The 23115-nt window shown below is 41.8% G+C and overlaps 1 protein-coding gene across 1 annotated transcript in view; it reads left to right on the top strand.

Annotated features, from left to right (window-relative positions):
* The window catches only part of HDHD2 (haloacid dehalogenase like hydrolase domain containing 2), a 31733-nt gene extending 11903 nt beyond the window's left edge, over positions 1–19830 (top strand). The window contains exons 4-7 of the mRNA XM_045849675.1: positions 2782–2866; positions 11589–11805; positions 14342–14405; positions 19252–19830. Of these exons, the coding sequence (XP_045705631.1) occupies positions 2782–2866; positions 11589–11805; positions 14342–14405; positions 19252–19355 (470 nt within the window). The 3' untranslated portion in view covers positions 19356–19830. The remainder of the gene's footprint in view (positions 1–2781; positions 2867–11588; positions 11806–14341; positions 14406–19251) is intronic.
* The last annotated feature ends 3285 nt before the right edge of the window (positions 19831–23115 follow it).

Below are 23115 nucleotides of genomic sequence, written 5' to 3'. Positions count from 1 at the left end.
TAAGGGCTGATGGGAAACTCTAAAAGAGAAGAATCAGCCTGACACCACTTAAACCTGCTGATCAACCTTAACATCGCCAGCACTAGAGCAAGTAGAATTTTTGTGGTTCACAATGTGACATAATTAGTTCTTTCATATTGCCTATGAAATAATCTTGCCTAAAATTGAATGTGAACCCGTGAAGCCTCTAGAGTTAATGAAAAGTTTACAGGAAAAATAAGGTAGAGGAATGAATTGAATAATGTTACAAGTCAGCCAAATCCAGAACATGGGACATTTCCAGGATTGATGAACTAGTTGCTCCAGTAAGTGAAGAGGAGTGCTGTTACAGAATGAGAAGGGATAGCAATCAAATGTACTGTATGCACCTTGTTGGATGCCAATTACGTATCAGATGTAAAAAGACATTTGAGACATTTGGGGAAATTCAGATGTGGGCTAGGTATTGAGTGATATTTAATAAATTATGAAATATGAAAAGCTGAAATGAATGACATGGTATTTGAGATTTGCTTTTAAAAGACTTCACAAAGTATAGGAAATGATAGATAAAATTGGTAAAAAAAAAAGTAGAGAATGATAGATAAGATTGCTAAAGCTGGGTGATAGGTACCTCAAGGCTTATTATACTAGTCTTTCTACTTTCACATATTTCTATAAATTTCTGTGACAAAGAGAAAAAAAGTCTGTTTGGGTAGCCCACAGAACTGCCAAGAAGAGCCTGGAGTTAGTCTTGGGGCTGTGCAGCCAGCAGCGGTGTGCAGCATCCTGTCACAGAATTGATCGGGTGCCAGTGATTGTCCTTGCTAAGCTTTGAGCTCTGCACTTGCCCGGTTGGCCCCAGTGGAACTGGAGATTGGATCCTCCAGCTAGCACTGCTGCCTGAGAGTCAGAGGCTGCAGCAGTCACCTCTTCCGGTGGAGGTTTTCTCTGTTTCTTTGTTTTACTAGGTCCCAGTTCAAAACCTTGGGAAGGTGTTTCTGATGGGCAGAGCCTGTGTTTCATGCCAGCACCCGTAGCTGCAAGAGAGGCTGGAAAAGTACCGTATTTTCGGACTGTAAGACCCCCCCCAATTTAGGGGAAATAATAGTTGTTAATGCTGCTGTTGAGTTCTGCTTACATTTACATTGGTGAAATATTATGTTATTTAAGTTATAAAATATTCTACCACATTTTTTGCTTCAAATTTTTCCTATTTTCCTCCTCTAAAACCTAGGTGTGTCTTATGGTCTGAAAAATACGGGTAAGTATCTGGTGTTTTTAGCCTCTGTTATGGTAGGTTGAGCTCTGCTTCTTACCAGGCTTTATGAGCTAGTGAATTACCTGATTATGAGAATGGTATTCAGAAACTGGGCACAACCAAAAATAATGACAAATACACTCTATAATCAATGTATTTGTGTTTCTGGGTTAGCTGAAGTACTACAAAATATTTCAATCCGAAAAATAATATTTTTCTCTTTTGACTTTATTTGAAGAAGATTAAGATTCTTGTTGTGCCCTGGCCAATGTGACTCTGTTGGTTGGAGTGTCATCCCACAAATCAAAAGGTCGCAGATTTGATTTGTTATCAGGGCACAGGGCTAGGTTGGGGGTTCAGTCCCCAGTCAGGGTGTGTATGAGAGGCAGCCAGTTGATGTTTCTCTCCCTCTCTTTCTCTCTTCCTTCCCCTCCTTCTAAAATCAATAAGCATATCCTGGGGTGAGGATTAAAAAAAAGATTCTAGTTGTATTAGCAGTGAGCTGGTGTTGGGTTATAGAAGCAGAGTCCCTGATAGGGAAGAAGTCTTTGTCATTTGGTGCAGGACAACATCTGAAACATCCTTATGTACATGAACATACCCAAAGTAGGTGGGTTTTTGAAAAGCAAGAAATATCTTTGCTGTCATTGAATGTCTTTGTTAGTGGTAGATGAAATAATAAAGGCACACAAAAAAAACTTTAACTTCACTGTAACCAATAATTTTGTTTTCTTCCTTCAGTAGACTTTAATCAGTTACTGAATACTCGTGGTTACTGGTAGAGAGAAACTGGAAACTTGGACATCTCCTCTTCCTATTTCTTTCCCTTACATTTTGGTGGACTTGATCATGAAAAATGCTTAACTGCCAGCAATAAGAGAGGCAAATAGGAATTGGCATGTGGATAATCCAAAGAACCTTTAGCCAGACTTTTAATAACTGTGATGGTGAATGTACTTGCTTAATTGTCATATCTGAGGTGCTGTTATCAAGTACCAGGGTCCTAAAATATGCTTATATTATAGAGTAATATTTGTGACACTAAAAGTAGATGAGGAATTATGCAGAAAACAGTAGAATATACAGTGCATTACACATTTATCATGAATGTATTAACCTCAACTGTGTCAATTAGAGTGTCTGATTTCCCTGGCCTCTTAGATTTTCATTCCCCCATCAGTTGCCATTGATCTGCCAGCTTGTAGGGAATTCATGGCTGTCCTTGTTGATTGTAATCAGTAAAGCTTTTGGAAGTTAGAAATTACTTGTTTGAGAACATCAGTTTACACATTTCAGGTCAGATATTCTATTTGCTGAGTAGCTTTAAAACCATACAAAAAATATGCAAAAATACCAGAAGTCATATTCTTTCAATTATCTCTTATACTGTTTCCAAAGTACATGGGGCAGGATAATTTCTTAAACCACAAATTATTGTTACGGCAAAATTTATGCTTGATTGACTAAAGCTGCTTTATTATAAAATGTGACTTTACTTTTCATTGCACTTTTCAACAATCACATTTTTTTTCCCTTCCTAGGAATACAAACAAGCGATCCTAATGCTGTGGTCATAGGATTGGCACCAGAACATTTTCATTATCAAATGCTGAATCAAGCATTCCGGTAAGTCTCTAGCTATGTATTTTTCATCTGATCATACACTTCCCTATTTCCCATCTTGAGTCTTTGTCATGGAAGGTAATACACGTTTTACTTTCTAGCCACCTAGACTGTACATGAGGACTGATACCTTCACAATCACAAGATCAACATCAAATAATATTTATTATGGTCCTATTGTTTTGTTTTATTTTTAAGATTTTATTTATTTATTTATTTTTAGAGAGGGGATGGGAGGGAGAAAGAGAGGAGAGAAACATCAATGTGTGGTTGCTTCTCATGCATCCCCTACTGGGGACCTGGCCTGCACTGGGAATTGAACCAGTGACCCTTTGGTTCGCAGGCTGGCACTCAATCCACTGAGCCACACCAGCTAGGGCTGATCCTGCTTGGTTTTTAAAAAATGATCAATATGTTAAAATGTATGATCATTGGGGTTTTTGGTTTATAGAATCAATATTCTGGAGCAGAAATTCATAATAAAATTGCAGCTCTTAAAGCTAGCAGTTTTATCTTTTATCATCATTGTGTGATTCTCCACTGACTATGCTGATTTCTGACAGAAAACTGCATCCAGGCTAATGCACCTAAAATAGTAAATGTGATTCTTCCTCCAGTGAAAACCCAAGCTGTGGAAAAAATTGGACACATTTGACCATACTTTCAAAGAAATTATTCTCTGAGTGATAATGGTAGTTTGAACTAGAATAGGAGGGATGAAGAAAACCAGATTCAGCCCTGGCTGGTGTGGCTCGGTGGGTTGAGCACCAGCCTACGTACCAAAAGATCACTAGTTCGGTTCCTGGGCAGGGCACCTGCCTGGGTTTCAGGCCAGGTCCCTGGTTGGGGGCATGTGAGAAGCAACCAATTGATGTCTCTCTCACACATTGATGTTTCTTTCCCTGTCTTTCTTCCTCCCTTTCTGTCTCTCTAAAACAAATAAAATCTTTAAAAGGAAAAGAAAAGAAAAGAAAACCAGATTAAAGTAGTGTCAACATGACTCAGTGAATGATTGTTAGGAGGTGAAGAAGGACAGTGGGTCAAGGAGGACATCAAGTGTCTAACCTGGGCCCATGCGATGGAGAGCACTCCCTGTGGGGTTCAGGAGGTGATAAGTTTAGGTCGGGGCTGTTTGGCATGTGGTATGTCTAAGTGGGGATGTTCCGATGGCTGTTGGTTGAAATTTGGGGAAACACAGCTAACACATAAGTTATAAATCCTCAGTTGGGTATGCATTTTACTTTTGTGAACTTTCTGCTGCTGCTTCCAAAAGGAAGACTACATACTGGTTCTCATACTTCCTAAGATAAATTGGATCAGAATTTACCTACAAATCTGCTCTAGAGTGAAACTTACTTTCCCTGGGATTTTTTTTTCCATTTTCATCTTGTCTTTTACTTCTTGTCAAACCATTGAACAGTATAATTTATCTTTTACCTTATGACAGTTCAAAATATTACATGAAGATGCATTTGAACTAGCTTAAAAAGTTTCTGTAATGACTCCATAAATTTTGGCATTTAACTAAATGCTGTAAAAACATCATTTTCTTACCACTATGAAGATCTACAAGAATCATTCTAACTTATATCTGATGTAGAATTCATTTCTTGATGTATGTGTCCTAGAATCAGAATGTTTGTAAGAAACTAAAACTCACTACAAGGCTCGCACATCTGGGCACACTATTGGCTGTTGATCTTGAAAATGGCTGTCTTCATGTATAATCTCTGTGGCCATAAACCACACCTTTTTTCCCTGTGTGCATTTTAGAGCCTCGGTTAATAGAAACTATGACTACTTAATGCACTTAGTTATTCTGAAAGTTAAGCTTTTGTTTAAAAGAAACATACCTGCTATTAGAGTATCATACCGAGCAGATACCTGCTCAGTATCTATTTACTGTAGTTATTTCCCGGAAGTCCACCACTATGCCGCACTGCATGAAGATACACTGGGGGGTATGTGGTGTTAACATTTCTTTTGCTTCACCTACTTCAGTTAGTCTACTGTGGCTTCTTGGGGTTGGGGTGGGGTGGGTATGTTATATCACATCACCTCTCCTTGAGTAAGGTTTCCAACCATACCAAACTCAGTTTTCATCTGAAATAGAGAATGTACTATAATTTCTTACTTCCGAATTTACCCCTGCTAATTACCAGAGAATTCAAGGAGAAGGTATTGATTGATTTTAGCTGGTAATTTGGGAAGGACATATTTAATTGGTCTCTGTCTTAGATGAATGCTAGACTCAGGGTAATAAAAATGTACGTTGACATAATACTGACTTTATAATTGCTCGGATGCTGTCTAATTAGTACACTTCCCTAACCATATTGATTTTTCTAAATACTACATTTGAAAGCATTACAGTGCACTTGTAGGTCAACTCTAATTTCACAAATGCACTTAACAGCTGGGGGGAGAGTTAACAGAAGGTTTTAGGTCTTGCTCTTCTTTGCATATTGATGTCTCCACAGAGACCGTGCTTTGCAACCAATGACTGCAGCTGTTTGGGTTGTAAGTGGCAAATACATACATCTCACATGAACCACCGACCAGTTAAATTACTGTTCAGGTTGATAATGAGAATAAACATTGGATTCTAAACCCCACTGCATAGCCGCCTTGAACAACAGCTTCAGGGGCATATTGCCCTCAGGTGGAGGCATTAGCCTTCCACATTGCACTGCTTTTTATTTACTGTTTCAAATGAGTAGCCCCCCACCCCCAATGCATGGTACAATCTGGCTACAAATATGTCTTATACATTCGAGTGAAATTGGGAACATGGAATCCTAGAGAAGTGACTTTAGAGAAGAATATGAACCTGTTATAAGGAATAGATAGGATTTGGAGGTTTGGATTCTAGAAAGCATTTAAATCCTAAGAGCCATTGGTGTCTTTTTGTCTTTTACATACTACTAAAAGACACAAAGAATAATATAACAAATGCCCATATGCTTATCAAGCAGTGTAAGAAAAAACAAATTATCGACACAATTTGATATCCCCTGCATAGTCCTTCCCAGTTTTATCACCCAAGACCCAAAAGTAATCAAGATGCTGAATTGTGTTTATCATTCGCATGCATTTCTAAAAATACTGTAACATGTATATGGATATCCCTAGACAGTGTATAGTGTTACTTTGCTTGTTTTATACTTTATCAACTTGCATTCTTCCTTAGTAATACTGTGTGAGTCCTCAAAATGCATACCCGTAGCTCCAGCTCACCCATTTTCACAACTGTCGTACTAGTTTGTAGCAAGGTCTTTTCCATCTTCTGACCTGAGTTAGAAACGCAAAGCTTGAGCATTTTAGTAAAAGATCAATTATAATTAAATTTAATGATTTCTATTAGGAGGAAGTCTACCTGGACAAAGGTTATTTGAACTTAGCATTAACAACATTAAAAAATATCTAAGCAGAAAAGTAATATGTCTCCATTGTGGAAAATTTTAAAAGCGTAAAACAGAATAAACAGAATCATCCGTAATCCTTCCACCTAGCTAGTTTCTATCACATACATATTTAGACAAAAATGAGAATGTATATATACTGTGTGGAAATTTGCTTTTTAAAAACCCAACGATATATTGTGCATGTTTTTCCATGTCCTAAAATACTCTTCTACAACATGTTTGACTCCCACAGCACATTCCACTTAGCCAGATGTTTCCTATTGTTGGTTATTTCCAAGTTTTTGAAGTTAGTTTAAAAAAAAAAAGCACCTTCTGAGAACATTTGTTAAGCAATATTTGTTTGTTCCTTAAGATTTTTTTTTAGAAGTATAGTTCGAGGAAAAAAACTACATGAAATTGCTTAACCTAGGAAAAGTTCAAGTTGTTGTTTTTTTTAATAAATTTAGAGTAATTGCTCTCCAGCTTCTAGAGGAGCTTTTAAAAATGTCATTCTATCTGAAAATAAGTAACATCACAACTTTCACATTTAAATGCAAAAGGTGGAAGGCTGCTTAAGAATAATATGTCGAAGCTTCAAAATGACTTAATTTTGAAGTTAATTATTTCTTTTCTAGAATTATTACAAGGCACAAGAGTCCTCAAAAAATCTTAAAGATGTGCAGAAATAGGGTTTTTGGGGTTTTTTGGGTTTTTTTTCAGGAAGAGATTCTTATCACCATAAATCGTTCCTGATGAATGTTGGATTGCTTTTTCCACCATCTCCTCAAGAAAAAATTAAAAGTTAATTACTTCAGTATATTCAGTTTCTTAGAAGGGGAAGAAGAGAAGTGGAGAAAAAAGATCAACAACAGCCGTGTCAGTTATTACTTCATTTGCACCGTAACTCCTGAGTCTTTTCTAAGTGCATAGAACCCTGGGCCCAAGGAGCTCCAGAACAGTATGGTAGCAGGGCTCCAGTCAGAAGTATTTCCAGGGCCTTTACCCCTTCTGAAAGGGCTGACTGCCGTGCAGTCTTTTTAATTATAGTCCAGACCAAGAGAAATTGTATTAGACTTAAGAACTTGAGTTATTTAAAGCATTCCATTAGTATGTGCAAGAGAACCACTTTATACACCAGTTGGAAATTCATGGAATACACAGTCGAGTTTAATTTCAGTCACTGATTGCTCTTATTTTTTAATTTGAGGAGATTGATCAAGGCAAGTCTTGCTACTCCAAATAAAAGTTGTAGGTGAAAAAACCACATAAATATATTGTTACTCATTTTTTAAAATTGATGTACGAGGGGGACCCCCCCCCCAAAAAAATCATAATTATCTTGTGGAGGGCAGGCCCCTTGCAGTCCAGGCTTCCCCCAGAGGTGAGTGTTCTGGGAACCCATCTGTGTCAGTGTACCGGCTGGTGTTGTGAGAGGCTGTGTTCGGTTTCAGGAAATATTTCTGAAGACTCTTTCAATACCTTTGCCCACCTCATGATGGGTGATTTACAAGTGCACTTGCCCAACTGTGCTGAGTGTCCAGCAGTTTTTGACCAAACACGGCATGACCCCTGTGCCCCACCTTCCCTATTCACCCGGTCTTGCCCCAAGTAAGTTTCTGTTTTTGTTTCCCTGATGGAGAAGGTTCTCAAAGGAAAACATTTTGCCAATGTGGAAGAGGTGAAACAAAAAACAGTAAAAGCACTAAAAGGCATCAAAATCAACGAGTTCAAACACTGTTTTGAGCAGAGGATAAAAAAGTCTCAATAGGTGTATTGCATCAAACAGAGCGCTTTGAAGGTGACTGAAGTTTAAACATGTAAGAATAAATACACAGGTTTTTATAAATAAATTCTGGGGTTTTTTGGGTCCCCCCTTGTACAGCATGCACAGTCAAGTGTACAAAGTGTCGGTAGACAATGCAGTAGAATTTTACACCTACGTGTACCTGTGTAACCCCTCTGTTCAAGGTCTGGAGCACTCCCAGCACCCTAGCAGGCTTCCTGTCTCCATCAGTTCCACTTCTTCCTCAAGGCAACTGCAGCCCTTGACTCCTGCCAGCGTTGCCAGCTCTTGGCCTTCATGTAAATGAAATCATACAGTTGTAGCATTTTTGTCTTTTTTTGAGAATTATCCAAGCTGTTGCAGGTAGCAGTGCTTTGTTGTTGTTTTGTATCTTAATTTTTGTTGTTGTGCAGTGGTCTGTTGTATGACTATTCCACAAATTATTTATTTATTGTTAATGAGCATTTGGATTATTTCCAGTTTTGGCTGTTATGAGTAAAGCTGCTATGAACATTCTTCAACATGTCTTTTGGGGGACATATGTGCTCATTTCTCTTGGGTCTGTAGAGTAGTGAAATTACTGGGTAATAAGATAAGTACTTGTTTAGCTTTAGTAAATATTGCTAAACAATTTTCTAAAGTCATTATAGCAAGTCATATATTCCCACTGGCTATGAAGGAGAGTTTCGGTTGCTCCAAGTCCCCACCAGTCTCTGGCCAGTAGTGTAATTGAAGCTATTCTGTTTGGTGTGTGTAGTGGCATCTTACTGTGTTTCGTCCGTGTTTCCCTGATGAGAAATGTTCTTGAAACCTTTTCATATACTTGTTGGCCATTGATAACTTATTTGCAATATGCCCATTAAACTCTTTTACCCTTTCTGATTGGATTGTATTTTTCTTACTGATTTGCAGGAATTCATTTTATAAACAAGTTTTTGGTTGGATATATGGACTACAAATATCTTATCCCTGCACTTTCACTCTCCTAATAGTGTGAAAACACGAAGTTCTTCATTTTGATGGAGTCCAACTTGTCAAAATGTCAGTAGTGCTAAGGTTAAAAAACCCTGGCAGTTCAACCCCTTTGTTGATAGAAAACCTGGCCTACAAATGTGGAGTGATTTGCTCTTACCTATTTTAAGAAGCGTAGATACTACATTTGGGACCAGCCGATGCTGGGCGTGGGGAGAGGCAGTGCTATCCGTTGTAGCACATTGAGCAGCATCCCTGGCCTCCACCCACCGGATGCCAGCAGCACCCCTCTTCAACCATTTGTGACAACCAGAAATGCCTGCAGACGCTGCCGCGTGTCCCCTGGGAAGCAACACTGCCCCTGGGTGACAGCCACTGATCTAGATGTTTGCCTAAGATGTTTCTGTTGTGGCCCTGCTCCCTCACTAGGGTTTTTCAGTTTTTGCCTTTGCCTGCATGGAATTCACTGCCAGAGATTTTTGCATCGAGCCTTCTTTGTGTCCCTTTTTCCTGGCGTCTTGTACCTCAGTAGGCTTGTAGTTAGATACAGACAGAAAATTCACAGATGATTTCCCTCTGCTAATATTATTTCCGCTGTCAAAAACAAGCAACCCTTTGTTGCCCTGTCTAGTAAGTGTAAAAACCCTTCAAGTGTTGGGGATGTCTGTTTTTGATCTAAGTATTTAACTATAAAAGATCTTTTCATCTGTGTCCTAGAAAAAGTTTACCGTTCAGTCTATATGAACATGCCTTGGCTCTTCAAAGTCTCAGTAGAGCTTATGCTGTGCGGAGCGTGACAGAAGCAGGAACCGCTCCCTGAGAGACGCCCATCTTTCCCAGCCTCGTGCAGCACCAGCTTCCATTTAGAGAAACGCAGAGGAACCCACAGTTTCAGCCTTTCAGGGAAGGCACTAAAGCACTGCTTGGGAATTAAGTACGCACATCAATCAAGCTGATAAGTCTTATACCCAGTTAATACATAATAAAATATTAACAAAGTCAAATCAAATGAGTTTTTAGTTTAGCTATATAAGTGGAAAGCAATTTTGAGGTCGGTTGCATAAAGAATTCCAGTTCCGTGGTAGAGTAGCAAATAAATGGGATCAGGGGCGGGTGACAAGAGGGGAGATAGATAAATCACCCATTATTATCTCATTGCCATCAGCTGTGGTTCTTTAAGGCCAGCACAGTGGCTTTTATCAGGTTTCCTAACAGTTGGATTTTAAGATCTGCTTTAAGAAATAAACTTGTATTAATATCAGTGAATAAATTGGAAGGATCGGTCCTGTGCTGTGAGCAATTTGTAGTAAATAACAGTAAGGCCCTGTAATAGTCCAGTATTGGTTTTTACTTAATAAAATATTTAATCACAAATGTCTGAATTCTGCATCTCCCGCAGGAAGGCATTTTCATGCCCACCGACAAGAATAATTTAGCAGTTTCATAGTTGAGCGCTTAATTACTCATAATTGTGAAGGGTAAGATGTGATGAATTCTTCCTCGATGGATACTAAATATTTTAACTAAGTAGATGACTTAAAGTAAATTAAGCTAGTGAGATCATTTATTACATTGGTTAAAAGCAGTTTAAAAAATATATCATGTCCTGCCTTCCATTAGGTGATAATATGTGTGTGACTGTTCTGCTCTGTGACTACAGGCTCTTCTGTCAGGATGTGTGGTAGGTTTTTTGGGGTTGGGGGGTTGGTAAGGGAGCATTAAGAAGTTGGTGGGGTTTTTTGGATTTGTTTTACTATGTTTTTCCCGAGTCACCAATGGAGATCTTTAGCTATCCATAGAGTTTGGTTATCAAATTAATGGGAAAACTCTTTGTGCCCTTTTGTTTGGTATGAGGACATTTGTCCTGTGTCAGGACAGAGAAAGAGATTTGGCAGAAAAGGCTGTCCCTTCACCCTTGTTGGCTAAACCATGCCACACCACACACAGACAGACAGCATCGTGCTGGTGTGTTCTTCCGGGAAGTGGGCCTGATTTGCAAAGTAACATCAGCAGCAGTCACAAGGTAGAATGAACAGGGAAATGGACGCGCAGAAAGTATTTGTAAAATGCTGTATTGTAAATTTCTGAATCAGAAAGCAGCTCACATTTTGGAGAAGAAACGGGGAGTCGGGTATTTCAGGAGCCAGTTGAGTACGTCTCTGCAGCCGGCGGTTGTGTCGTGTTGCAGAGGGCTCCAGGGCCTCCTGCTTACCGTTAGGGAAGGTTGCGACAACTTGTCTCATTAAGTTAGGCTTCTTCCCTTGAGTGTCTTATTTAGCTTTACTTCTCTTAATTCTTTCCCTGGTGATTTGGGTAAAGTGAAACCACTAAAGGTAAAAGGTTGAAGCAATCCCAAATTTAATAATCTATCACCTTTCTTTAGTGTATTTGAGTGTAATTCCCAGCAGTTCTTAGTGAATTCATTAGAAGACAGCAAGTCATTAAAAGTTAATAAGAAACTCTTTGTTTCTGTGAATGTGAATAAAACCACTCTGTAAGTCTGACATTCTTTTCCAGTCACAAAAGCCTTGCTTTTAGCCAGTTTCCATTTTCTCGGTCTCTCTAGGTTACTCTTGGATGGGGCACCGCTGATAGCAATCCACAAAGCCCGGTATTACAAGAGGAAAGATGGCTTAGCCCTGGGCCCTGGCCCGTTCGTGACTGCTCTGGAGTATGCCACAGACACCAAAGCCACCGTAGTGGGGAAACCAGAGAAAACATTCTTTTTCGAAGCCCTGCGGGGCACTGGCTGTGACCCCGAGGAGGCTGTCATGATAGGAGACGTAAGTAGCAGAGCCCAGGAGACGCCCTGAGCCTGCCGGTCACGTTGGGAAGAGCCGGCCCCTCTTCGAAACCCAAGCAGACTCTGCTGCTGACGGTAGTGGGTGGTAATAAGTAGCTGCCTAAAAAACAGGCTTTCCAGTAGATGTTTAGTGGCATTCTTCTAAAGAACTGAAATTTTGATTATTTATGACATTCTCTATAGTGTGATGAGATATATATAATTTAAGATATCGTTAAATACAAGTCAATCAAAAGCTTTTTATATCTTTTTAAAGAAACTTTTACAGAAATTTAGATTTTTCAAATATTACTTATGTGGGAAACAGCCCATACCCAAAGAATTCTACCCGTATTGATTTTTTTCTCTGTATATGGTCTATGGAAGAACTTCCCAATCAGTGTGCCGCAAATAGCTCAAAGGTATCGATTGCCTCAGCCCTTTGAGTGGCGGGTCTGAACCCGGGCTGTTGGAGGCCCGTAGCTGGTGACCTCTGACCGTGAGCACCCTGTCAGTTTACCCCGGTGCGCTGGGGAAGTGCTTTTTGCACGTGCCATGAGGGAGAAAAAGCTAGAAAGCACACTGCCTTGTGGTAAGTAGGTGGCAAGGATTATATTTCACTTTTAAATAATAACATGTTAGGCTAGAAGGGACCATGAAGATTGTCTGGTCCAAATCTCATTTTATGGACTGGGAAACTGAAGCCGGGAGAGGTAAATCTCACTGCCTAAAGTTTCATAGCCCATTAGTGCATAGCTGGAGGTAGAACTTGAGGCTCTGGACTCCCTCCAAGACAAACTGTAGATCCCTTGCTTTCTTAACTTGTGATGGTGCAAATGTGTCACAGGCCACCCGATATCCTCTTCCACTTCTGTATGTATTTGTTCCTGTTACACTGAATGGGAGAGTCGTTGAACTTGATACTGTTCTGAGAAGCCATCTTTTCAGTCACCTTATTCTTCTTGGCAGGCCTTCAGCTGACTTTCCTAGGTAGGCGTGCGTTTGAAGAAGAGGCTCTCTGAGCCTGGAGACTCCACAGCTCTTCATCCTGGGAGATGCTGTTTGCAGATGGGTGGGGGCAAGAAGGGCGCGTGGTGGCAGCTTCGTGCAGGGTCGTTTGTTGGCCCAGAGAGTGGCAGTTTCCTCCCTCCCTTTCCTTGTCGCCTTCTCCCCACCTCCCTCCTTCCTTCTCCTCCTTTCCTCTGCCTTCACTGCTTCAACAGGGCGAGTTGAGCTGCAACAGAAAAGGTTTCAAGTTAGACTTTGAATGAATTTTGACATTCTAAAACTCATTTCCAAGGGCTGTTACTGAATAGTATTAATGACTTTAACAGAAAAAAAAGAAAAATGCTTTCTTCAGGCATGGTCTGAATGAATCCTGCTAATAGACAGGAGGTAGCAGGATTGATTTTCTTGATGTTTCTTCCGGTCCTTGGATTTTATTACCTTGAATTTATCATTACAATCAACCGAGTATATTCATCCCCATCTTGAATAAGAATTGAAGAGAGGACTTCCTTTTTTTAAATCCTCACCAGAGGACTTCTTTTTTTTTTTTTTCACTGCTTTCAGAGAGAAAGGGAGTGGGGGGGGGCAGAGGGGTGGAGAGAAAGAGGAGGGGAGAGAAAAAAGAGGGGGAGAAAGACAGAGAAATATCAAGGTGAGAGAGGAACATCAGTCACTTGCCTCCTGTATGTGCTCAGTCCCAAAACCTTTTGAGTTAACAGGACCACGCTCCAACCTGCTGAGCCACCTGGCCAGGACGAGGGCCTCCTCTTCTGACTCCTTACTCCTGTATCCCCACGTGCGAAGTGAGTGTCAGACAGTGCCACGGTCTGTTCAGGCGCGCTGATTTGACTTGACTGCACCTGGTAGGGGCTGTCGGATGGAGGTAGGGATAATATATTACCTGGGCAGGAGAAGAGCCGTCTTCTGAATCTAGTTCATTTACTGTCTGCCGTTGGATCATTCACCTTAAAACCTGCCAAATGGGTAGACCCCCTTTTTTCATGATCTGTTTTAAGAGGAGATCGATGGACATGTGACAAAACTTGAAGAACTATGACTGCTCTTTGTGTTTGGTTACTAGAATTACTACCCTTGTACATCTCCCACCACTGTGACCCTTCCCTTTCCGAATGGTATGCCCCCTCACACTATTACATGTGGATTGATCTGTTTTTACATCTTCCCGGCTTTCATTTTAAGATAAAACCATGAGGCCCTGACCAGGTGACTCAGTTGGAGTGTCATCCTGTACACCGCAAGGTTGGTGGTTCAATTCCCAATCAGGGCACATACCTAGGTCCCTGGTCAGGGCACATGTGGAAGGCAACCAATTGATGTTTCTCTCTCAAGTCAATAAACATATCCTTGGGTGAGGATTTTAAAAAAAAGTCAGTATCTCTTTTAAAAAAAGGATAAAATCATGGGCTTACAGTTGGCCATCCAGCCTAATAAGTTAAATCATTAGGTAGGGTTTTATTGTCAAGTTCACTGAAGACCTTGTACTAAGTGCCTTCTTTATGCTTTTCTAGGATTGCCGGGATGACGTTGGTGGGGCTCAGAATGTGGGCATGCTGGGCATCTTAGTAAAAACTGGTATGTATCTCCTATGTAAGCCTTCTCTGAAACAGGATGGTAGAATTCGCAGTTGCTTACAGAAATGTCTTTTCAGAAATGCCAAAGTTCCCTGGATGCTTTAAGTCTTTTTCTGCCACAAAGCAAAAATAAAATGGTCTTAGTATTACAGGGGAAGCAGTCAGCGTGGGAGGGCCCGTGCTGTACAATACTAGGAAGATGTGAGTTCAGAGGTATTTGCGTACTTAGCCAGAGATAGCCATACACAGTTGACAGTTAGCATCTACATGATTTTCTAGGTACACAGATACTGCACTGGAATGGGCCAAAGCCCATTGATTGTGGTGCCCTTATAAAAACGTCTTTTCTTTTTGTGCCAGCCACAAGATGCAGCGGATCTCTTTAGGAGCTGAGCAGCTAAGTGATCTCATACTTTGTGTTAATGTTTGTACTTTTTATTTCTATTTGTTTTCAATATAATTTTTTATTTAATTTTCTCTTTTTTAAGTGAATTTATTGAGGTGACATAGGTTAATAAAATTATATGGATTTCAGGTGTACAGTTAATACCTCGTCTGTATAAGGTATTGTGTGTTCACCCATGTGTGCAACTTCTAAAACACACACAAAAAATTTTCTCACCTTTTCACTTACTATTTTAGGAACTATTTTCTGTACCACAACTAGTTATACTCTTTGTGGTTCCTCAAATAAATTTAAAGAGAAGCAAGGAACTTAATGGGGAGGACGCAGCTAATCCTGTATTCTGACTACAGTGGACTCGTGAAATGTCTGGAGTCCTGGCCTCAGCTTGGCGCCGACTAGCTGTGTGAGGCTCTGGTTAACGTCCTTCACCTCTTTGGATCCTTTAAGAACGATGGGGTTGGACAGGTCACTTCTAGCTCTCACAGTACAGGGTATGATTTTGTGCAATTTTCTTATATGCATTGTTAGTTTTAAAAGTTCTTTCAAGGTAAGAAAAGAACAGGCATGAGAGCCATGTGTGGGGTCGAATACTGTCACATTGGGAACTTAATGAGCCTGTCTACACATAACGAAAAGGTCCCCCACCCTCACCCTGCCCCCAGATGATACCTGCTGAGCTTGGAACTAATAGCACACATTTAAGGATGAGAGCCAGAAATTCAAGAGTTGTCATCGGGCACTTATAAATGAAATGGCAGATAAATGGTTTCATAGATGGCTCTGTGAGCTCATTTGCCTGGTGTCATGTAATGGTAGTGGAACTATTTAATAGGCTGTTCGTAAAAGGGAAGATGTAAACAAAGTCACAGAACAGCTGCTACTTGGAAATTATTTCAAAAAAGTACATTTACTTATGACTATGATGTTTGTTCAAAAAATGTGGTTGCATAAAAGCTATGTTGAACTAAAGAATAGAAACAAGAAAATGGAACTGTAGCTACAGTTGAATAAGAAGTAACTGGCAAGACCCTTTGTGAACATGGAAACACAGTCTCCTTCTGCCTGGGGCTTGGGGGGAGCCACTGGAGCTTTCAGGTGACACCAGCTACTCAGGAATTAATGTGGTTTTTTTTTCTCAGATTTCTGTCCCAATGATCTCCACCATTTCAGGACTATTATTGCCCTTTACTCTAAACAAAGAGGAAGTATCAGAAAAGTCAAGAAAAATAGCCACACTGATGATTCTCCCTTATATCTTAAGTTTTAAATTCCTGCCATTCGCCATTTTTTTCTAGTCCTTAAAAAAATCCTCAGATAACTATTTTTCCTTTTGTTTATTATTCCCATGAACATTTCCTTTCTTTAGCTTACGTAATTAAGGGTGTACACTAAGCATCATCAGAGCTGGTCCTGTGCCAGTGTCTGTAGGCCCGGTTCCCCCACTGGTCTCCATTGGCACCGCCTTCTTTTCTGACTGGCACCTGGTTGTGATCAGCCTATTACACAGGCATCCAGGCAGTCTTCAGAGTGCCAGCAGCGTAACACAGTCAAATCTGGAAAGAATAGCTGGTAAAGTGGCTAAGTCCAGCTCATCAGAACCATCCCATTGGAACTGTCCATCTCTGTCCAAAAAATCCTGTCAGCCCAGTATCTGCAATCGTGCAGGAAAGCGGACTTCTCTAGTGAATTTGAACTCAGTGCATTTAAACAAATATGAGGTTTCCCAGTGTTGAAAATTATCATAAAGAATTTAACTTATTCAGCCCTGGCTGGTGTGGCTCAGTGGATTGAGTGCTGTCCTGTGAATCAAAAGGTCGCTGATTGGATTCCTAGTCTGGGGCACTTGCCTGGTTTGCAAGCCAGGTCCCCAGTAGGGGGCGTGTGAGAGGCAACCACACATTGATGTTTCCCTCTCTCCGGCCCTTCTCGTAAAAATAAATGAAAAAAAATCTTTAAAAAGAATTTAACTTATTCAGTAATAAGTGCTTTTGTGTATATAGTTGAGCAACTTTGCTTTTTTTAAAAAGATTCTATTTATTTTTAGAAAGAGGGGAGGGGAGGGAGAAAGAGAGGGAAAGAAACAATGATGTGAGAGAAAAACATCAATAGGTTGCCTCTCGTACACACCCCGACCAGAGACTGAACCTGCCACCCAGGCATGGGGCCCTGACCAGAATTTGAACCTGTGACCCTTTGCTTTGCCGTCCAGTGCCCAACCAGCTAAGCTACACTGGTCAAGCAGTTTTATTTCTTAATGAGTAGCACATTGTAGGTACTCAATGTACATTTGCTTAATGATTTGTTAATAAAGATTTTTGACACGTCCTAACTACAATTTCTGTTGAGCATGTAAAAAACTCACCTAGAAAAGATAGAATTACTCTTTCTCTAATCTCATAAACATGGGCTTCCCCTGTGCTCCCTCCACTCATCATTTATCCATCCAGGAAAGCACAGACCGCCACAGTGAATGAGCCGGGCATGGGTGAGGGTGGTCCGCTCTGTTCACTCAGGCAGCATTGTGGAGCATCCGCTGTATGCCAGACACAGTGCGAGGTGCTAGAGCTATCACACATGTGCAAGCCACCGTGTCTTTGTACTTTGTAGAAATCCCACTTGCTGGGCCAGATTATGCGGGAGCATTCTGCAAGTCCTTATCAACATGGCTAAGAAACTTGACTTTCACACATTCGCCCTTAGACCACTGGATGCAGGGATTTGATGATAGAGGAATAGTTGGTGATTAACTTACCTATGAGACCAAATAGAAACCTTGCGAAGGAGTTAATACTTCAAGGGACTTAAGCTTGAAACAGGAAACTAGCAGTGGTTTACTGCGTGGACCATATGTGGACAGGTACCTTGAGGATGCTAAGGTAGATGAGGTACATGTCTGTATACTTGTACGTTTCATGCGGGCTCCTGTCCTGTAGGAGTTCACAGTCAGCGAGGCAAGAAGCATCTTCACCACAATGCAAAGGTGTGGAGCGGGGGGTTTTCAGGCTTTGTGTCTGCTGGGCAAAGCCTCTTTAAAAAAGAGATAGTTGTAGAAAACAGAGGGAGTTGTAGAAAATGGTGGGTCTCTTTTAGGGGGAGCTGCGTTAGGTAGAGAATACTGGAAAATGCAGAAAAATAATTAGCAGCGCCGCAGAAAAAGGGCTGAGAGAGCAAGGAGAAGGAGACTTGTGAGGGCAGCCAGAGCGGGCAGTTGGCCCCTTCCTCAAGGCCTGCCTGAGGCAGTGTTCTGCAGTTCTTTCCGTCCGTCCTTCTTTCCTTCCATTCTTAAAAAAGAAGATTGAGGAATGCTCACACTGTGCTAGTCATTTTGTCGGTGCTGAGAGCACATTGGGGAATACAACAGGCCTGGCCCCCACTCTGAGAGAACTTAATAGTCTTAGGTGTGAGACAAACATTAAACAAACAAAACTATGTGTATGTATATAATTACAAATTGTTATCATTGCTGTGGAGGCAAAAAAAAAAAAAAACATGTTCTAAGAGACAGTAACAAGGAGAGGGTCTAATGTGGATGGGAACCTGGAGTCTGAGCTGAAGTAGGAGGGTGGGAGTCAGGCGAGAAGAGTGTTCCAGGCAAAGGGGAATGTCAGGTCCTCGGAAGAGTCCGGTGCAGTCTAGGACTGCAGCCTGTGACGGGCGCACCCGCTGAAGTTAGAGGGGTGCTGGGGCCAGATGTCAGAGGGCCTGCTAGGCAACAGTGGGGATTTGAGGTTCTTCCTGAGAGGTACTGGGACCCATGAAGGATGTTTAAAGGAAGACCAGCATTGTCTGCTTTACGTGTGTGAAAGCTGTGACCACTGTGTGTGATAGTTCCTCTGCTGTGCTGGGGAGTTCAGTTGTGGGTCTTGAAAGCCAGAGTCTGGGGAGAGGCAGGTGGTGTCCTGCCCCTTGGTGCCTTGCCATGCACGTGGCACATCCTGCCTGGCCCCGGCCTGTGAGCATCCATCACTCTGTCCCTTCCCGCGCCAGGTGCTGCCATATGCCAGGTTGAAAGGGTTCCTGATAGCAGCATTTACCCTCGGGAGCTGACAAGGCCTCTGCCCTGTGGGGCCCGGGCTTCCATTTAAAAGCATTGATTTACTCAGCATTTCTCTCCTTAGGGCTGGAGGGGGTAGAAAATGATTTCATCAGCTGTGGAGATCTGAAGGCACCCTTAGCTGTTAGGTGACCCCTCACCTAGCTTGTCCATTATGATAGGCTACAGGGCCTAGGGAAACGCTCGATGGGAAACGCTCAATGGGATATCTCTTTGAATTTCTTCATTGCATCCTGAAGCCTCAGTAAAAGATACTTTGGGAGATATGGAGCCTCTGATTCTCTAGTAATCGTAAGGGCGGTTCTGTGGTGGCCTAGGTGTCCACGGGGCGTGGTCACTGTGACACTCCAGCAGTAGCTTTGTTCACCTGCTGTACTTTCATTTCAGGTAAATACCGAGCAACAGATGAAGAAAAAATTAACCCACCTCCTTACTTAACTTGTGAGAGTTTCCCTCATGCTGTGGACCACATTCTGCAGCATCTGCTGTGAACCAGAAGCAACCTGAAACGCAGCTTTTCATCACCTGGAATGAATCCCTCCCCAACTCAGTGGCAGCACAGGCAGACACACCCCTCAGCGCAGAGCGGGTGCAGCCCTCTCTTATTGTGTGTTAATTAGAAAGAAAGGTATTGAATTGCAGCCAACCACTAGGCCTTGCTTATCTCTTTTGTTTTATTTTGTAAAAGAAGATGAGACCCAGAGAAAGGGGAAGCTGAGATTTTATGCCATTCTTTTTAAAATATTCATCGGATTAGCGGGGCTGGGAGGGAGAACCTACTGCAGGCAGTCCTGTTCTCTACCATCCTCCTTGCCCCTGTAAACTGGGAGGGCGGGTTCAGGTTGTGAGTAAAGTGGAACGGTGCATTAGGTGGTAGTTTAATACTGAGTTCAGCTGTGAAACCTGTCAGAAGCGCCACGTAGAGTATATGTCAGAAGAAGCAAAATAAATTGTCCTTTAGCCTGAGTGAGTGAGTGAATTTGCCGTAACGGATGTTGAGAACTAGATTATGTGCTGCACTATTCCCAGCACGGATGACTTCTTTTTCTCTTCATTAGCCAGAGATGACTAATTTAAATTTAGAACCTGATTTTAATTTAAAATAATATTTCCATTAATAACCTATTCATTGCAGATACCTATTATACTGTGTAACAGTTGTTTTGGAAATTTTATGTAAAATTAAAACTATCAGTATTTTACAGATGTTTTAATTAGACATTGTTATTAACAGGAACAGTGCAGAAACTAAAATCAAGCCTTTAATGTCTTACAGACCATGCATTTTTGAAGTTAGTGTCCACCAGGGTCCTATTAACTGTACATTTGCAAGATTTCATTATTTTTGCCTATGACACTATGGGAAAAATCTTTTAGAAGCTATTGGGACAGATTCAGGCTTTTATGTACTTGGTTACTACAGCTGTAAAATGAAATCTCGTCTGGTTGCATGGATTATTCTTATGTTAAACCCACCAAAATGAAGGGGACTAAGTAGGTAATGATTTTCCTAGTGCATTTGCATACTGTGATAATCCTGGGCCTTTGCAATTGTTTTACAGGACTCTTGGGCATTGAATTATTAGCATGTAATTGTACATCATTGTAGTGTTCACCTTATTGAAGCACACACTGATGTTAATGAGCTTCGGGTTTTGATGCTTGTTTAGAGATCAGCTTGGCCTTAGGTGGGGGGAGCAAAGCTGAGTAAATGGCAGCTCCTCTCCTTTTGGTGGTTTGGCAAGCACTTTGTTCTTGTTTGTGCCGATGCTCCAACTCGGTCCTTAAATGTCCCAGAGTAGAAAAGATAGATGTGACAGGGCCACCACCCCATATCAGAAGGGGAGTGGAGTGGCAGAGAGCATAGATTTGGGAGCCTGAGCAGCAAGCACATAGCTAACTCTGTGACCCTGGGCAAGCTAGCCTCTCATGCTCCCTTTCCCTTATCTGTAAAATAGAGATAATGATCGTGTCCACTACCTCGGCTCGTTGTGGGGGTTGAATGCATGATTCGCATAATAAGTACTTAGAACAGAATCAGGCAAATGCTAGTTATTGGTCATGGGGAAGAGGTAGCAGGAGTGTTCACATTTAACAATCTGGAAAGGGTTGGTAGAAATCACCTCTGTAGTTTGTTCAGTGGGGAAAGTCTTCCTGAGAGTTTTAAAAAAGAGAGAGAAAAAGAGGGATCCCAGTGCACTGAGACTCCCTCAGAGCAAAGCCGAAGCCGCACAGAGAGGAGAGCTCAGCGTGCAGGTAGGGTGCTGCTTGGTGCCTGGCGGGTGGGCCACGTTCAACTTTGGCCTGTTAGCTGGGCTCCTGGGTCAGTGATTCTTTCTCTGCTAGTGGCTCTGTGCTACGTGCCAGGCTAGGAAACAAGCATGCAGGAAAGGGATTGAGCCTTTAGGAGCCTTACTGCTTGAGGAGCCGAGGAGAACACACAAGACTTGATGAAGTTGAACACTCCATCCCTCCTCCGCGATGCCACCCTGGCTGCAGGGTGGAAGGAGGTGTTCGCTCCTTCAAGCCCGTGCAGCACTCGTTAGATCACACGTGGGGCTTCACGCGTCTCTTTTCCCCACCAGACAGGGCCATTGTCTTGTTTTTAAAAAATACCAGCTACAACACAGATAGTTACTGAACCAACTCAGATGGTTACTGAACCAATAAAAAACTAGCTGTAAATATTATAGGAATTTAATGCTAGAAGGTATAGCTGTGGGGAGGAGGGAGAAAATAAGATTCATTTTAGACTTGTTGCCATGGGGAAGCCCCCTTAGACACTTGGAAGTAATGGATCTGATGTTCTGGAGACAGGTTAGCGCTAAAGCAAAGAAGTACGCGTCACCGGTGGTCAGGAATTAAATAGAGTGACAGGAATGGGTGAGATCACTTGAGCGTAACATCCAGCCAAGAAAAATGGCTTCTCTGCTCTCCTCTATTCTGGTTTGGCCCTGTGGGCCATTAAAATCTCAGTTTGATATTTTATTGATTTAGCAAACATTATATAGGGCTTGCTGACCACCTGTCCACAGTAAGGTTCATGAGGATAAATAAAAATCTTGGTTTAGATCCAGGTTAATATAAACATACCCGGCTCAGCTGGGTGGTCTTACCTTGGGCCTCATGAAGGAGATTTTAAATCTAAACTATCTAAAGGATTTTATTTTCCATCCCTGCCATTTAAAGGGCTACCTAGTGGTACTAACCTCAAGGACAGCGTTTGCATCAAGTTTACTGTAATACTGTCCTGGGCCGAGAAAAGGGACCAAGTCACAGCTTAGGACTAGAAAGGGTGTTTGAGAATACCCATCGTCAGGAGATGTTATTGAGTATCTGCCGTGAGCTAGGTGCTGGCTAGGTGCAGAGGAGGACGGAGCACCGGACCAGCGAGGGGACTCATGGTGGTTGTGCCCACTGCCTTCGGGCCTCCAGAGTCAGCTGGTTGTGCAGTAGCTCTGGCTACCTGCCTACCATCCTACATCTGTCAGAGCTGATTGTAACGTCTAGGGAAAGAAGGGGAGCTCCCCCTAAGTGACAGCTCCATCAAATACCTGTGCAGTGAATGGCTGTCAGAAATTCCCTTGGGACCTCTCCCTTCATTTCACACTTAAATATTACAGTAGCGTGTTGGACAGGTAAGTCAAAAACAGGGCTGTGTTTAAGTGGTTTTGGACGAATCGTTGTTCCTGTCACATGAAACTGGGAAACTTTGGGGATCTATAATGGACAGTTTTAAAAATTACACTAATCTGTTTCACTGAAAACTGCCTCAAGCAGTGGAATCCCTTTTTCATATGCAGTTGTCTGCACAGAGCCGTTCTGCATTATTGGGTTTCTTTGGCATAAATCACAGAAGTCTTTTTCAGCATAAATGCACAGGCCTTTGCTGACTCCATAGAATGCCAGCTGTCAACGGCTGCTACCCCAAAGCATGCTGCTGTCTTATTTAAGAGGCAACCAGAACAAGGTGCCCAAGCCCCAGAAAGTATCATAATTTAAACTGCATATCTGTTAAAACCAAACAATTTTGAATACCTTTTTTCAGTGCTCACCTTCACATCATACACAGCACTTGTCTGTTTCACTGGCTGATGTGCCTGAGAAGATCAAACTATTAGTTGCCCACTGTGGATAAATCGCTGAGGAAGAGAGAGCAGAATGTAGCTCCAGGTCCTTAGATGCGTATATTCTAGCTGGTAAACTGATGCATATAAAAATAAATCTAACGGGCCACAGGGCACTGACAAG

Source organism: Phyllostomus hastatus, unplaced genomic scaffold, assembly GCF_019186645.2.
Source record: "Phyllostomus hastatus isolate PE091 unplaced genomic scaffold, TTU_PhHast_1.1 phas_contig_80, whole genome shotgun sequence".
Lineage (NCBI taxonomy): Eukaryota > Metazoa > Chordata > Mammalia > Chiroptera > Phyllostomidae > Phyllostomus > Phyllostomus hastatus.
The sequence above is the reverse complement of the archived record's forward strand: the minus strand, read 5'-3'. Positions and strand labels throughout refer to the sequence as shown.